General features: G+C 40.2%; 1 protein-coding gene across 1 annotated transcript; it reads left to right on the top strand.

Annotated features, from left to right (window-relative positions):
* The first annotated feature begins 282 nt into the window (after positions 1-282).
* On the top strand, positions 283-15994 carry LOC149297824 (selenocysteine insertion sequence-binding protein 2-like). Its single transcript, XM_089488292.1, has 18 exons — positions 283-300; positions 5800-5978; positions 7236-7554; positions 8167-8305; positions 9001-9221; positions 10094-10118; positions 10267-10382; positions 10891-11025; positions 11126-11206; positions 11349-11516; positions 11761-11902; positions 12205-12374; positions 12556-12688; positions 13028-13190; positions 13486-13706; positions 13923-14077; positions 14485-14704; positions 15348-15994. Exons 1-18 carry the CDS (start codon positions 283-285, stop codon positions 15992-15994), a joined length of 3252 nt encoding a protein of 1083 aa, XP_089344418.1.
* The last annotated feature ends 646 nt before the right edge of the window (positions 15995-16640 follow it).

Below are 16640 nucleotides of genomic sequence, written 5' to 3'. Positions count from 1 at the left end.
AGTATGGCCACTCGAGGCTTCCGTCCCAGCTGACTGCCTGTCACAGATCTGGCCTCTCCTTGTAGAGTCGCGGATGCGGCGGCAGTTACGTAGTTGGGCGGCTCGGGAAGGGGTGTGGATAGAGGCCGAGGTGGGGAAGCCGAACCGAGCGAAGCAAAGAAGAGACGGAGAAGAAAGATGGACGAAACTGTAGCCGGGATCTCTCCCTCCCGCACCAAGTAAAAGAGCAGCTCTTACAGGCGCACAGTTTGCGGCAACTCCTTCGCGTTAGGCCCGGGCACCATGGAGATCAACGAGCAGGTAAACCGGCTCTGGCACCCTAGGGGGTCGCTCCGCTTCATTACTACGGCTTAATAACCGTGGACCATTCGCTGCTGATGGGACACAACTGTCATTCACAGACGACTATACGTTATCTGAGGGTGATGAGAGTTACAGGTTAGAGAATAGGAGGGCCTCAGTGCTCCCCCAGTCTTGCCTAGTACTTGTTGCTGGGTATTCTGCATGGGTTAATACCTCTCAGAGGATACCAATGACTTGGATCCTCCCTTCATGTCACTTACACAGCACAATGCTAGCAGTTATTATTTGACATAGCGCCATCATGTTCTGTAGCGCTGTACAATGGGTAGACAGGACATAACAAGTAGTATATAAAATACCAAATCGATTTGAAGGAACAGCAGGTGAGGAGGGCCCTGCAGTTCTAAGGATATTAGGGAAATGGATTTCCAAACACATGGATTTAGGTATAACTTCAATATTAAGTATTTCTAGCGCAGTATTAATATTTTACACCGAAAATAAATTGCCCCCGATCCACTGACTTCGGAGTAGCGAGACCTTCTTTCTGTCCTGTGTGGTTTCATATATTAGTATAAGATGTTAAGTTGCTAGAGGAATCTGATTATCGAATAACCTCTTAATGACTTCTGAATGAATAGCTTTAAAATACACACATATGACAGTCGTTAAAGCTTTTGTGTGTTTGCTGATTGGCTGGGATATTTTCTTAGCATGTCCCGTGTGAATGACTTGTCAAGTCTATGTTTTGGTTCAATGGGTGCAGGCATCAAATACACACATAGGGGTTTATTCACTCGACGGAGAGTTGTTTCGTTTCAGCTTCCGTATACATTATGAAGTGAACTTCTAAAGCTGGGAGAGCTTGAATAACCTGGTATAATGTATAGTTAAATCAGTGAGATTACTTCAATCTCCTTGCATGTTGACTTATGCGTTATGCAGGGCCAGATCAACGTTGGCTAGAAACTTACTAGTATTGGCCCTTCATAAGAGAGTCAAAACCGCCACTCGTACTTTAGTGAATAAACCCCAATTTGAACTCCAGTTGGGAATATTTACAGAAAACTACATTGATTCATTGTCTAACGAAGTTTCCATATGTTAATAAAATATTGACACACACACACACACATATATATATATATATATATATATATATATATATATATATATAAACAAGGAATTTGTAGCTGTGCTAATATAACTACAAAAGGGTTTTCTATTAATCAATTCGCCTTTTAGACTTGGATTAGCGAACACGACGTGGCATTGAAACCTAGGAGTGATGGGAGTGATAAAGGGCCTCTGTACACCTACAATACTACAATAGTATTTTACAACATTAACAAAGTCTACACTGTTTTTCTGACCCATTTCATGTGTTAATTTGCGTTTCTTTAAACAACAAGGATATTTCTAAGTTATTGTGTTATGTTATTGTGTGTGTGTGTGTGTATGTGTGTGTGTGCGCGCGCTTTAGTAATAGTCAATAAGAGCAGATGATTAGGGGGCATCTTATATTCTTTTCATTTCTAAAGGATGTATATAAGATATCAGGTGGGGATAAAATAAACGTGCAAATTGTGATTTGTAACCATTTGTGAACGGTGGTCTAAAAACATTCAGATCACGAGTTCAACGTCAATGTCCGTTTAAACTATAGAGCTGTAGAATGCTAACGTTTCCACTTACCGGGCAAGGGTCACATGCGTCACATGATCACCTTTATTTACGCCATTTAAACGAGGGCAAACGGCTTCATTTTGCATACTGCACAAATCCCATGAAGAATAATGTTCTATATACCCCATTAGCGCCTTAAATAATAATAAAAAATAGAGTAGAGGCAGCTTTTTATCCTTATATTAAAATGTTATATCGTTGTGGTTTGGCTCCAAAATATTCCGTAAACCTTTAATGCCAGTGCATTTTACATTAAATATTTCAAATATTTTATGTTGTGGATGTTTTATAATCACTAATTGTATATTAATAGTGAAGTGAGAGCTAACATTATTTCATAACTCTCACTGTTGAATATTTATTAAAAATAAATTTATAATTATTCCTGTGCAAGTATAATCGGCTACTTTTTGTATGTGAAACTGGTCTTTTCTTTTTGTTAGATGTGTTCTTGTAGTATAATAAGTGTGTTATCGTGTCTTTGACCCTTGGCTTGTTCGTATGCCGGGGTATGTGCTAAAGAATATTTCAGGAGCAGAGCGCTTTCACAATGTCCAACCCGTGGAACGTACCTTGTATCCGGTTTAAGCTACATTGCTCTTTATACACGATCCACGCCGAATAACGCTCCTGCTCCTTATTTTCTTTCTTTCTCTTGATAAGGAAATTGTTTAGAAGCACCAAATAGTTAAAAGACGAATTTCCAGTTCGGTTTAATTCCGGACTCTTTCCGGTTTGACTGCATTGCTGTCCTTTATTCAGTACGGGTCATATAGAAATACTAAAAATAGAATTTCACTTTGTCTATTAATTCTGCATATTTGTGTGTGTGTGTTATATATATATATATATATATATATATATATATATATATAACACTAGTCCTCAGTATTTTAGGTACTTAGAATATAAATCCAGATACAGGATACTTTAGTGTATTTTTTTTCCTGCAGTGTACTTGTAAATTGTGGGTATCGTTTTAAAATATACCATAGCTGCTTGTATTTGACATTTGCTTTTTGGACACAGCAGGCTCCTGTACTGTCAGAGACCGACTTGTGCGATGAACGCCGAGTGATAATAAGTGGAGTCAGTCGGCAGCTGAGTTGAGGGCTTTTTTCTTCTCGGCTCCCAAGTAAAGTCTGCTTAAAAGTTTTCTTAAGTGTAAAAAAGGAAAGTTTAATGCCGCTTCATGTAAAGGCTTGTGCAGTGTGCTTTAATGTGACAATAGACAAAAGCATTGCCATCTACAGGGCCCGGGCCGCTGATGGATCTAGCCAGTCTGTTCCTGTCAGTGTCATCCTCTCCACACAGCTGTTTGCGGGGACATTAGCTGCTTTTTACAAGAAGACAAAGGCTTTTTAGTTTTTTTTATACTAATTTATGCTTTATTTACCGGGGTGGAGATATTTGTAATATTAAGGAGCCAGATTGCAACACTTACTAGCCCACTTGATTGTAGAAGAGGTCCACCCATTGATGTCAATGTAAAATAACCAAAGTTAGGGTCTGGCAGTAAAGTGTTTCGTGATATGGAATATAAAGTAAGCAGTTAAGTGTGTTTGACACGGCTCTGTTGACGTGATCACCAGTACATGTTCTGTATACATACGGTGTAATCTGTGCTCTGGCAGTAGAGTTTTGTGTCGTGTTATTTGAAATATTGAATGATTCACAAATATATGTAAAAAGTATATTGTCATGTAAAGGTGTTGAATGCCTTGGGTAGTTTCCCCTAAAAGCCTGAGGTCATCAGGCTCCTGGCTGGTAACTCCCATTGAGCGCTTTACTCTTATCACCATAGCAACCAATCGGCAAGAGCTTTCCTGTTGGTTGATATGGTGATAACCCCTTTTATCAGTGTTTGCACCAGAATTGGTTTTCTACATAGCCCCTTATGGGAAATAAACTATTTCAAGGCAAGTGCTTGTAAAGCAAAAGCCGTGGTTTCCTGATCACGGTGAAATAGTGGCATTTCGCGTGGCACTAAGCTGGAATAAAAGGGCTCACGTGCAGTGGTGCATTTAATTCTGCCCGATTTAATGTGGGACTGTGATTGTGCCAGTGTGTATTTAACACATTTCACATGGAAGAATATATTTGTTGATAGCGCTGTGCCTTTCCTAACAAGGGTAATAAACTTGTGCTCACTGCCCTCTATAATGCCCTTTTAGCTGTTTTAAAAGATTAGTCTGTGTTGAACATATAAAAGTTTGATTCAGTAGATCAACAAGCACCCTCCTTCTGATTGGCTGTTCGGGAGCTTACTGTTTGTTGTTTGGCTTGCAGTCTCGAGGGTTTTCATTGGCATGCTGTGGACTAATATACAGCCGTGAAGTCGGATCCCACGGTCACCATGACTGCATGTTACAGTAGTTTAGGACATCGCTTTCCTGTCCCTCCCCATAACGCCTTTAGATTGCGTAGCTTCTGTCTCATAGATGTTCTATTAAATTAGGATTTAGATTGGAACTGGAGGGAAAAGTAAACTTTGGCTACACTGCTGCCAGAAAGTTAGCAAAATATTCAGCTCTGAAAGCTACGGTTAACAGTAATCTCCGGTGACACATATTTTGGGAAACAATGAGTAGCTTCGCTAGTGATATTTATTATGTGTGTGATATATATATATATATATATATATATATATATATATATATATATATATATATAATATGACATACTAACTCAGGTTATTGATCTACTCAGGTGATTGTGGAAGCTGTGTCATATCATGTGCCAGAGGTGCAACCACATTCAAGGTGGCCCAGTCACTGAGACTGAGAGCCAATCAGCAAACAGCAAATAGTGATTTTTGATCTGCTAAGATTAGTTTTTGGATTATGTCATACCTTGTATGATGTCACTTGGGCTGGGGCAAAGAGGTTTTCCGATAACTATATGTGACCTTATGACATGTTGGCAACCCAATCTCCCCATTCTATAGCTTAAAGTTGTGCTGTCCTAGGCGGTGTAGAAAGGTTGACGGCTTTGACATTGTCTAAAACCAGGTTGTCCACATTTTTCTTCTGTAATGATTCTTAAGCAGTCACAATGACTCTGTTCTCCAATATAATAGTTTTAAACAATTAATACAATTGCCTACTGAAGTGAAAATGTAATTTGGAAATTGAGAATCTTTTTGTGTGTGGTTCTATTAAATATAATCTTTTGTTTTGTTTTATATGCAATATACTGCAGATATGATCTCAGCAGACATTTGTACTTTAGGTCCCTACATGTTATGAAGCTCTAAAGACTCTTTTAAGTAATTAAAGTGGATCTTCACTCTCCCAGTTTTACAGTCCTGTACACTAATGAAACTCATGAAACTTTGTTTCCAGGTTAAAAGCCTACCTTGTAGAACATACGGTGCTGATTAGTCCAGGCTGTCTTTGTAATGTAGGTGAGGAGAAGGAAGAGAACTTCAGGAAACCGGTTTAGATAATGTTGGCTTTACCACACTCGGCTACGAATGTCACCTTCATGAGATAAAATATTAAACTAAATATCTCTAGAAAAGACTGACAAAAAGCACTCAATATGGGCAGTTTTAATAAATACATTTAATTGTGTTGTAAGCGGTAGTGGTGACTGTTCCCCTTTTGCTTGAGCAGATAAGTAGATGATGCATGGACAAAAATCCGGAATTCTTGGTTTTCCTATTTTTTTTTTTTTCTTGACTAAGGTACATTTAAGTGAATTGGTTATTTGACCAGAGGACACACTATGCCGAAAAATTTATTCATGTTAATTGGTCTGTGCCAGAACTGTTTGGACAATAAGGAAATACTTTTTTTTATGTTGCAGAACGGAAGATTGTCTGCTGAAGTCGAACCGTTTGTTCCTCAGAAGAAGGGGACAGAATCGGTAGCTCTCCCCATGGCAGTCCCCGGTGACGGTGGAGGCGTGAGTGGATTGGAAGCTACACCCATCCCAAGCTACCTTATAACGTGTTATCCGTTTGTACAGGAAAACCAGTCCAATAGGTGATTTGCCTTCCTTCCTCGCATACGTATAACCACATGCAAATTTTGAGATGTCATTCTGTTAACAGTTTAGCGATTGTTTCTTTAATTAGAACGTGTTACTGTTATCAGACATGGATGCGTCATTTAAAGCTCAGAATCGCAATGTGTGGACTTTGCTTTTCTAAACTTTGTAAATATTTAACTAGTCTTTTAATGTTTCAGAACGGTTGTCTTTGCTAAATCACCATATCAGAAGAATGAGAAGTACCGTACTGGCCCGAATATAGGCCGCACCTTTTTCCCCCACTTTAAGTCTTTAAAGTGGGGGTGCGGCCTATATTCGGGGTCTGACGCCCGGGACATGCAGTTCCGGGTGCCGGGCAGGCAGCATGGTTAGGATACAGATCCCCCGCAGCAGTGCAGGGGACCTGCATCCTACTCTCCGATGCGCTCTGACAGCCTCCCCTGCCGGCACTTTCCACGGGGGGAGTCCCGGCAAGGGAGATTGTCTAGGCGCATCGTGCAGACGTTCACCGGCAGCGGCGATGAGCGTGAACGACCTCCGCTGCCGGCACGTCTGCACGATGTGCTTTAACAATTTCCCTTGCCGGGAATTCCCACGAGGGGAGTCCCGGCAAGGGAGATTGTTAAAGCGCATCGTGCAGACATGCCGGCAGCGGAGGTCGTTCACGCTCATCGCCGCTGCCGGTGAACGTCTGCACGATGCGCTTAGACAATCTCCCGTGCCGGCACCGGAAGTTGTCTACGCGTATTGCATAGGTGTCCCCTGCCGGCCCCGCAAGACACACGGGAGTCTGCTTTGGTAAGTCGTGGGGGGGGGGCGCAGAGTGGCAGTATATATCGGGTGGAGGGCAGAGTGGCAGCATATCTCGGGGGGGGCAGAGTGGCAGCATATCTGTTCTACGTTTTTTTTAACTAAGAAAATTTTTTCCTTAAAAAAGCACCTAACTTTAAGGGTGCGGCCTATATCCGAGCCAATACGGTATTTTGATTTGTGTCGATTGAGAAAAATTCCATAACTTGTTGACCTCCATATTCACTTGATACATAAAACTACTAGTTGATACATGTAGTACTATTATAAGACTTTTGAAATGATTACTGTAGAATTGTGGGTCACACTGGGTGCATGAGATATGGTATTGAAGAAGGGCTGAGAAACCAAAGTTCTCATAGTGTTCAGCTTTGATCTAGTGAAATATAACTCTTCACGTAGTTCCAGGAAGGCTCAACTACGTTCTTATTTCTTTTCAGACAATTTCCTATTTACAATAATGATGTAAGATGGCAACCCTCAAACCCAAGTCCAGCTGGACCCTACCTTGCTTACCCTATAATTCCCACTCAGCCTCCTGTCTCCACGGAATATATGTACTATCCATTCATGCCAGCACCCTGCGCCCAAGTTATGGGATTTTATCACCCTTTCCCCACTACTTACCCTACCCCGCTCCAAGCGGCAAATGCTGCGAATGCTGTCGACTCCGCTGACCGGACCAGCCAGCAGGCTCAGCTCAACATGTTATCCACTCAAAGGATCCGAAATGGCACAAGAGGACCACTTATACAAAAGGTATGTATGTAAGGCTATCATTCTCTTGTACATATTTATAATATTTGTCCCTAATAGTTATGATTGTGCTCACGCGGAATAGTTTGTTCTACGTATAAATGCGTACAGACAAAGGGTCATCAGTGACTCACAGTTGCTTAAGATTTCACTTTTGTTGTATGTAAATAAAATTCTCAAACAAACCAAACACTACTGCACCTTAAGCAGATTATAGAGATTTATTCAGACAGTTTTCATGGCGATCTTACTGGGATTCGCTTTCCAAAGTGGGCGATACCGCACCCCAGGGGGGGTGCTGAAATGATCCATAGGGGGCAGTAGTAGCCTCAGGTGCAATGGAGGGGCGTTGAATAAAAATAAGGGGGCACTGGAAGCATAAAGAAAGAAGAGAAGATAAGGGCATTAGTGCCCCTGGGGGGTGCTGGAACGATCCAGGCAGATTTCCAGGGGGCTGGAAGTCATTTTTTTTCTTTTCTGAAAAAAGAAAGTAAGCCAATTAAGCTTGAGAACCTCTGCTCTAGATGAGACGTGTTATTGGACAGAGTTTGGGGTGCATCGATTTGTGCATTAATAAGCTTGCACGGTATAATTGCTGTTATCTGTGCCCCACAGCAACCACAACCATCTTTGCCACAAATAAAGTGCAAGAGGCCTCCGATGAAAAGTGTGGCGGTACAGAAGGAAACGTATGCATCCGGCCCCGACACACGACCAAAAATTGTTCTCCTTGTGGACGCCTGTCAACAAACTGGTGAGAAGTGATCACTTCAAAGTCTGATATAAATTCAGCTTTTTTTTAAAAATGTATTTTTCTTTAGGGAGATGTTTTTTTTTTCTTGCTGGGGCTTCATTTTCACTTCATTTTGTTTTTATCCTGTGGTTGCAAGGGTATAAGTATATAAAGCTTTTTGTAAAATATCATGTATTTCTATATTCCACAAGTACTGACCTACCATAGTCCTCTGCTATTTGAGAAGCTAGTTCTCGCAACCTAGAAGCCTCTTGGCCATTGTAACGCTGCACCCATTGCATAAACTCACGACAAAGCATGTGATGTAATCACATAAATATTTATTCAGCAAATGGCATCAAATCTCCTTACATAAGCCATGTATTGTGAAAAATAACATACTCTGGCTTGACATACAGCACTTCGGACGTTGGTTCAGCCTAGCACTGCCCCTTAGTGTCCGAAGTCCATCATGTTCCTGTTTCGGTTGGCTTATTGTCACAAATTTTTTTGCTTTTCAGTTATAAATCTGAATCTGTTGTGAGATATGTAAATTTTTGTGCTTAACTCTGTGGGTATTGGGTCACAACAGCCAGATTCTTTAAGAATTCTTCTAGCCGTGCTGTACCGTTCGCTTCCGTTACAGTTGACAGAACTTTTTCTTTTTGTAATATTCATGTTAATGTTATGTTGTGGCTCCCAAACCTTTCTTCTAGATTTTCCCAGTGAAATAGCCAATAAGTCTCTGTGTGAAAGCATGGGTCCGGCAGCTTGGAAGCCAAAACCCAGGCGCAGGCGGTCCTCCCACGCTGCTGGCGAGTCATCAAGTGAGCAAGGGGCAAGTGAAGCGGACATCGACAGCGACAGTGGCTACTGCAGTCCGAAGCATTGCCAATCGGCTATGTGTTCGAGACACACGGATTGCAGCGCACCTAATGTATGTATATTTCGGGCTCTTTCTGCTAACAAGAACGACTCCGCAAATTTGAATCCCTAAATATTTGCTTTATAGCTGTTAATGCATGGTTTACGCGCCATCCACCAAACTATTAATACATTGCCTTGTTTTGTGCCCTCTGAGATTATATTCATTGTTGAAATCTAGAAAAGGGATCCGTCGCTTTAATAGTTTTACGTTAACTCTGTTTTAGTGTTTTTAGTCCACTTAATGTATCTTAACTGTATGTACTTAGCAAAGGGGGATGTGTGTATACAGATCGTTAAGATCCTAAGATGGATCACCATAACTACAAATGCCAAAGAAGAAATATACAGAAAGGGGAGCCCACCATGAAAAGCATACACATTCAGATTCCAGGGTTCTGCTTAAATGCCCGCCATATACGTAAAATAAAGCAAGGGATCAGTGCACACCCAGAAAATACTATTTAAAAGCACTTATCTAAGGAGTGGCTATATATTGCTTACCCTAGTTTCAGCAAGTCCTACCTAATGCCACACAGGTGCCTTATTAATGGTGTCCGGAGTGTTTTAGTGGGTTAAAAGGCAGTGCAGTCCCACTGATTCAGCTGCTTGGCAAGTAATCTAGCCATGAAAAATTATATAGGACTCCAAGATTGGGGTACTTTGATGTAGTGGCCGGCTAAACAATATATGGCCATATAGTGTGACTGAATCCCCAATCTTCATGCCTCATGGGCTTGTAAATAGTATTTGCTTGGCATGGGCTGAATTCTTGCTTTGTTGTAAATACCAAAGAAGCATTTAGTTTGTGCAAAATGGTCATATTTTTTTGTGTGTGTGTATCTTGATAGACAATTTTAATCTGATTTCTTCCTATTTTTACAGATTGCAGATCCAGCAGTATCAGCAGGTATTGTGTTCATTACTTTTTATTATGGTTTTTAACTCCTAGCTCTTGCACTCTTAGATCTGTTGGTGTTGGGAGAAACCTTTTAATAGTTGTCTATTTTACTTTAATTCCCCTTGCATTAATTGCTTTTCTGCTTTTTATCCTGAAGCTGGGGGCACGTGGGCCAGTGTGGCTTCCCAGGCTACCCAGAAGAGACCTTGGAACGACAAAGGTCAAGCTTTTTCCAGAGGAGGAAGGCCAGCTGAATTAAGAAATATCACACAGGTATATTTACATGTATGATTAAAAAATGCCTAAAACCTGCAATCACAGTACAAACATAACCTAATAAACAACTGAATGTTCAGCTTTCTTGGGTTTAGCATATGGTTCACTGTCGGGGGGGGGAGGGTAGAGGGGGGGACTTCTTTGTAATACATACAAAGCTAGTCTTTGTTAACCATGTGCCATATCCCTGTTTGGGTACAGGTAAGGGTGCTATCTGGGTTTTACGTAAATGTCCTCTATTGTGAATTTTCTTTCTTTTTAGTGATCCATTTGTTATGGTGGCCGGTGCTTAAGTGTTTAGTTAACTGGCTTTGCCAACTTCTTTTGGAATCTATTTTTTCATTACTGTAGCGCTATTCTTGGGAGGACGCTCAGTTTTGTTTCTATATTTTGCTTAATTCTTGAAGAGAAAAAAAATTGGTGTATTGTTGTTTGCAACAGTGATATGCTGCAGTTGTAGGTAATTGCAATTTCTGAAAAAGCAGCATGTTTTTTATGACCGCAGCTTGGATATCGTTTGAGAGGGCAGAGCACATCATCCGAAAGAAGACAGAATATACAGAGGAAGCAAGAGAATAAGACTGGGACAACTGTCCAAATGGGCAAGACTGAGCAAAACCCAGAACATCTTTATTTTGAGGTAAGATGGCCTTCTGCTGCAGCAGCGGCACGTACAGATAGCGATAAGTTGAGTACCAGCCCGATTAAGCATTAAAAGGTTTCCATTTGTCTTTGTTTAGGATGAGGATGAATTTCCTGAACTGAACAGCAGTGGACATGCCAGAAATGAAAACACTCAACCAAAGATATCTCCTAAAATGGTATGTGCAAACTCCTTTTGTGAAGATACTGTGTTGGTTTATGTTTCACCAACATGGATTGGTTTTGTTATGGATAAATTGTACAATCAGAAAAGTGTGATCGGTTAACCCAGTATGTGCTGTCACAACCTTCTGATTTCAGTTGGATGGTTTGCCTGAAAACTCGCCAATAAATATAGTCCAAACTCCGATTCCCATCACCACGTCGGTACCAAAGCGAGCTAAGAGTCAGAAGAAAAAAGCACTTGCGGCAGCACTGGCCACTGCACAGGAATATTCTGAAATCAGCATGGAACAGAAGAAGCTTCAGGTTGGTCATGTGCCTACAATAACAAAAATCTTCATATTGACTTAATCCGCTGCTAACTGGGATCTACCAAGGTGCCCGCTTCTATACAAAGACCTTTGTCCTGTCTCTTTTAATCACTTTAGTTCCTTGTCTTTCAGCATTACAAATTAGTCTTTGTCTTATGTTGCCCTAAAAAGTAGGTTACTTTTTATATTGAAGTATGGATATTCTTTGTAAAACTACAACCAGTTTTCTCCCACCACAGGAAGCCTTATCCAAGGCGTCCGGAAAGAAGAGCAAGACTCCTGTCCAGCTGGACCTGGGAGACATGCTGGCAGAACTCGAGAGGCAGCAACAAGCAATGAAAGCCCGTCAGATCACCAACACCAGGCCTTTATCTTACACTGGTGAGCATTAACAACTACAAAAATAGGTTTTGGATGTCTGCTGGTGTGTATTATGTGATTGTTCCACCAGCGAAATATATACTTGTAGTAAAGTTGGTTTGTTGGCTTATTGTGAAATAAAATGTACAACTGAGAATGAATAATAGTCTTTTTTGGAGCTTTTTAGGCAAGATGCTCTTCAGTTTTGACCCCAAAATATTTCAGTTTAAATAAGTAATCATAAAAATTATGAATATGTGTTCTAGTCGGCTTTCTGAAAGGTTATTGATTATCTAGTTGAGAAAAAGTCGTTCTCTTTTCAGTTGGAAGTGCTGCCCCGTTTCACGCCAAAGACCATACAAACCGTAACGTGTTCAGTAAGGCCCAGTCGCCGATGTGTTCTCCTAACCCATTGGATTCCACTGCTCCGCGGGTCAAAAGAGGAAAAGAAAAGGAGGTTTCAAAACTGAAACGCCCAACAGCACTTAAAAAGGTGATGTAGAGTTCATCAGCAAATTCATTATATATATATATATATATATATGCTCAAAACCAAACCAGCAGGTTAATACTTTCAAGAAAAGTGTGGCTTAAGTAGTACATATTGGCCAAAGCTCACCTGCCACATAACAGCAGATATGATTTGTTTGACTGAAATGTGGCTTTTTTTGCAGATTATCCTAAAAGAAAGAGAAGAAAAAAAGGGACGTTTGTCAGTGGATCAAAATATTTCGGTGTCTGATGAACAGAAAGATCTTTCATTAAGTTTTACTGATGATCAGTCTGAAGAATTGGTGTCACAAGAAGGTAAGTCATGAATTTAAATATATTTCTTGTATCAATTTAAGATTTTAGTTTTAGTTTTATTCAGATATGTTTACCAATGTAACCTGTTCAGATGACCCAGGGTTTTTTTTTTGTTTTGTTTTATAACATTTTGAATTTGATGCTTATAATTTTGTTTTGTTAACATTTTGTTTTGTTGCTTATAATTTTTTTCTGTGTTGAGATCCTCCGATTCTGTTTATTGGGTAACCTCCAGATAGGGAATCCAACACATGTTCTTTCCACAAAAACCTTAATATAACCCCACAGTGGAGCAGGCAGATGTAGGTGTTCACTTTTCTTGTATTTAACTCCCATTAGATGCCGCTCTGAGTGCCCAAAGTGACACCTCGCTTTCTCCAGCAAGTCAGAATTCTCCGTACTGCATGACTCCGGTGTCACAGGGTTCACCAGCCAGTTCTGGCATCGGCAGTCCTATGGCTTCCTCTGCAATCACCAAGATTCACAGCAAGAGATTTAGAGAGTAAGTAATTATCAGGATATGCTTTATAAGTCAGAGATGTGCACTGCCGTGAAATAATGTCTTGGGAATAGGTGTTGCCTTGGCCCTTTTTATTGATCGAATATCAATTCCATGTGAAACATGCTTGCTTAAGAAAAATGCCACTAATTTGGTGTTCCTTTATTCTGACTGCGTTTTAAGTGCTTTATACTGGCATTTTATTGGTTGAGGTGGTGATAAGACAACGTTTTAAACTTTGCACTAAATGTTAAAACTAGTCAAAGTATAGTTTTGAAACTTTTCTTTTCATTATCAGGTACTGCAATCAAGTTCTAAGTAAAGAAATAGATGAATGTGTAACTGTATTACTCCAAGAACTTGTCAGCTTCCAAGAACGGGTTTACCAAAAAGACCCAATGAAGGCAAAATCAAAGAGAAGGCTGGTCATGGGTTTGCGAGAAGTTACAAAACACATGAAGTTAAATAAGATCAAGTGTGTTATTATATCACCGAACTGTGAGAAAATTCAGTCAAAAGGTATGTAGGTATTGAATGCTTCTTGAGTTTTTCTTTTCTGTAAGTGCATGTGTGCTTTATAAGCCTTCCTTAAACGCCACTTCTTTGAGGATCTGACGGTCGGGGGCTTGGGCCGTTATCCTGGTGGAATGAGTCCAATTGGCAGGACCCAAAAATACATGGGATTTAAACTAGGGATTAACAAGAATGTAAATTTTTTGGTCTTTTATGTTGCAGGTGGTCTGGATGAAGCACTCTATAACGTCATAGCCATGGCTAGGGAGCAAGAAATTCCCTTTGTGTTTGCCCTCGGCAGGAAAGCTCTTGGTCGCTGTGTAAATAAATTGGTACCTGTCAGTGTAGTTGGTATTTTTAGCTACTCTGGTGCTGAGGTAAGATGTTGTTTTTTTTTTTTATTTTTTTGTGTAGATTGTGTGAATGCTGTGCTTTGGGCTCCATTCTATAAAGGTGTTACATATGCATACGTCTGTCCGTGTCATTCTGGCAGTCATTAGACTCCGAATGATGACAGTTGTTGGCATGTCTTAAATCATGCTACCACCATGCCAAGCAAATAATACCGGGACAGAGGAAGCAGGCTCTACAGAGACAGCATTAATTTGAGTGACTTATGCCAAAAACAGCACTCATGTATATGACTGGAAAAAACAGTATTTTTTTTCTTTTAGAGCGAACACAAAGTAGTAATTTATTAAAATAGCCTGGTTATTATGATTAGCAAGCTGACCACGATATAAATGCTGTCCACTTAAATATACATCATTTTAATTCTCCATAGAAATTATTTAATAATCTGGTATCACTAACTGAAGAGGCTAGAAAGGCATACAAAGAAATGGTGGCATCAATGGAGCAAGAACAAGCTGAAGAAGCCTTGAAGAATGTTAAGAAGGTTCCTCACCATATGGGACATTCTCGTAATCCTTCTTCTACGAGCGCCATCTCTTTCTGCAGTGTTATCTCTGAGCCCATCTCAGAGGTCAATGAAAAGGACTATGGTAAGACTTTTTTCTCATGTAACATATTTTCCAGATTCTGCTAGGATTGTTTCACAATTCATGTGTTTTATTTCATCTAGGATAAGCCTCATTTAAATAGGATGAAGTGCTCATATCTAAGCAGGGACTGTTGTGGAATTATTACATATGAAAAATAAATCTAAAAAATACTAGTAAGGGGTAAATAAAGCGAATGGGTTTAGGAGATTTTGCAGGTAACGGTTCCCGTAGCCCTTAACCAGACTGAGGATTAGGATCACTGCTGATGTAGTCCACACAACAGTACAAAGGGGAAAATGGGTGTCACGCTTGTTTGTCTCCATTGTCTCCTGTATGTTCGACCACATATACTTTTACCAAATTGGAGTTTAAGATATGCACAGAAATATTGAGAGGTTTAAATGTAATGTAAGGAAGTTTTGTACCTTACTGAGAAGGTGGTGTTGGGTAAGTGGAACAGCCTCCCATCAGGAGTGATGGATGTTAATACAGTGAGGGAACTTTACCATACATGGGATAAAGCTATCGTGAGTCAATTGAAGATCCGTGTTCTAAACTGTAGTATGGATTGTATATTACACAAATTACTAATATAGGATGTGCCAACAGTTACCATATTGCATTGCTTTGTTTTTTGCAACAGAAACCAATTGGAGAAGTATGGTGGAAACATCAGATGGACTTGAGACGTCCGAAAACGAGGAATGTTCTGTTAGAACCTCTGCTTCTGAACAAAATACTACTGCTCCATCTGATAAAGCCATCATCCATAAACATCCATCCTTGAAAGTGGCAAGTACTACCTCAGTCGCTAGCCCTGGGAAGTTGACTCCAGTTGACAAAGAAGATGCAAAACCAGATGACAATTTGGAATGGGCATCTCAGCAAAGTACTGAAACTGGGTCTTGGGACGGTAGCGGTAGGGATGTTCTCAATTCTTCCATGACCAGTACAACCAGCACATTGGTACCAGAAATGCTTGAGGAGGATGATGAGGAGGAGGAAGAGGAGGAAGATGACGAATATCACCAGGAACCCATTTCTGTGAGCAGAATTGAATCTTGGGTTTCAGAAACACAAAGAACTATGGAAACTCTCCAGCTTGTGAATTCACTTAACAGCCCAGAGGAGGATAACCTTGAACAAAGCGAAGATGAAATAGAGTCTTCTGAGCAGGTTGAGCCTGTTGTTGACTGTGAGGAAAGGACATGTGAAAAGCTTGCTAGAAATGGACCCAAGGATGGTAAAAGATCTTCATCAAAAGATAGCTCTAACCCCAGTTTTATTTAAAACAAAAACTCAGGAATTGGTCCGCTTACACAAAACATAACTATTGGGAAAGTCGTAGCATTCCCGTGCGTTTTCATCTCGTTGTTTTGCACTGTCTGTATGTTTAACCTATATTTAATTCCCATGCAAATTGTTATTCGTTGTTACCTGTTTCTTTAAATCTTTGTTGAGTATTCTTTAGTCGAGCACTGACTGTTTCACTGAATGTCCTAGCTTTTGCGTTGTAACCTAGCCCTGTGATTACTGTACGTGATATTCTGCAGTTTCTCTGTTAGAGGGCATACATACTATTGTAAGGAGCTAGCTAATGGGGAGAATATGATATTTACATTCACCTGTATGGTTTCCATTTGATGTATGGCGTTTCCTTGTCATTCTCAGTCTTAAAACCGATATGTTTACACGTTATGCTTGAGTTTTAATTAAACCCACCCCCGTACATACAATATATTCCAATTATGTATAATGCATTCATTATAAATTAACGTAATGACAGAATGCACTTGATTTGTACTCAATATTTGTATTTCAGAGAGGAAAAATAACCTTTCAGGTTATGTTACTATTAAGTATTGAGACATATTATTGTGATTCTCAACACAAGCTTTTCCCAATTCTGTTTATTCTTTGTCTGCTTGAATTATGT

This window comes from Sceloporus occidentalis, unplaced genomic scaffold (assembly GCF_023333645.1).
Source record: "Sceloporus occidentalis isolate IW3139 unplaced genomic scaffold, rSceOcc1.0.p SCAF_37, whole genome shotgun sequence".
NCBI lineage: Eukaryota > Metazoa > Chordata > Lepidosauria > Squamata > Phrynosomatidae > Sceloporus > Sceloporus occidentalis.
This window is presented reverse-complemented; position numbering and strand designations above follow the sequence as displayed.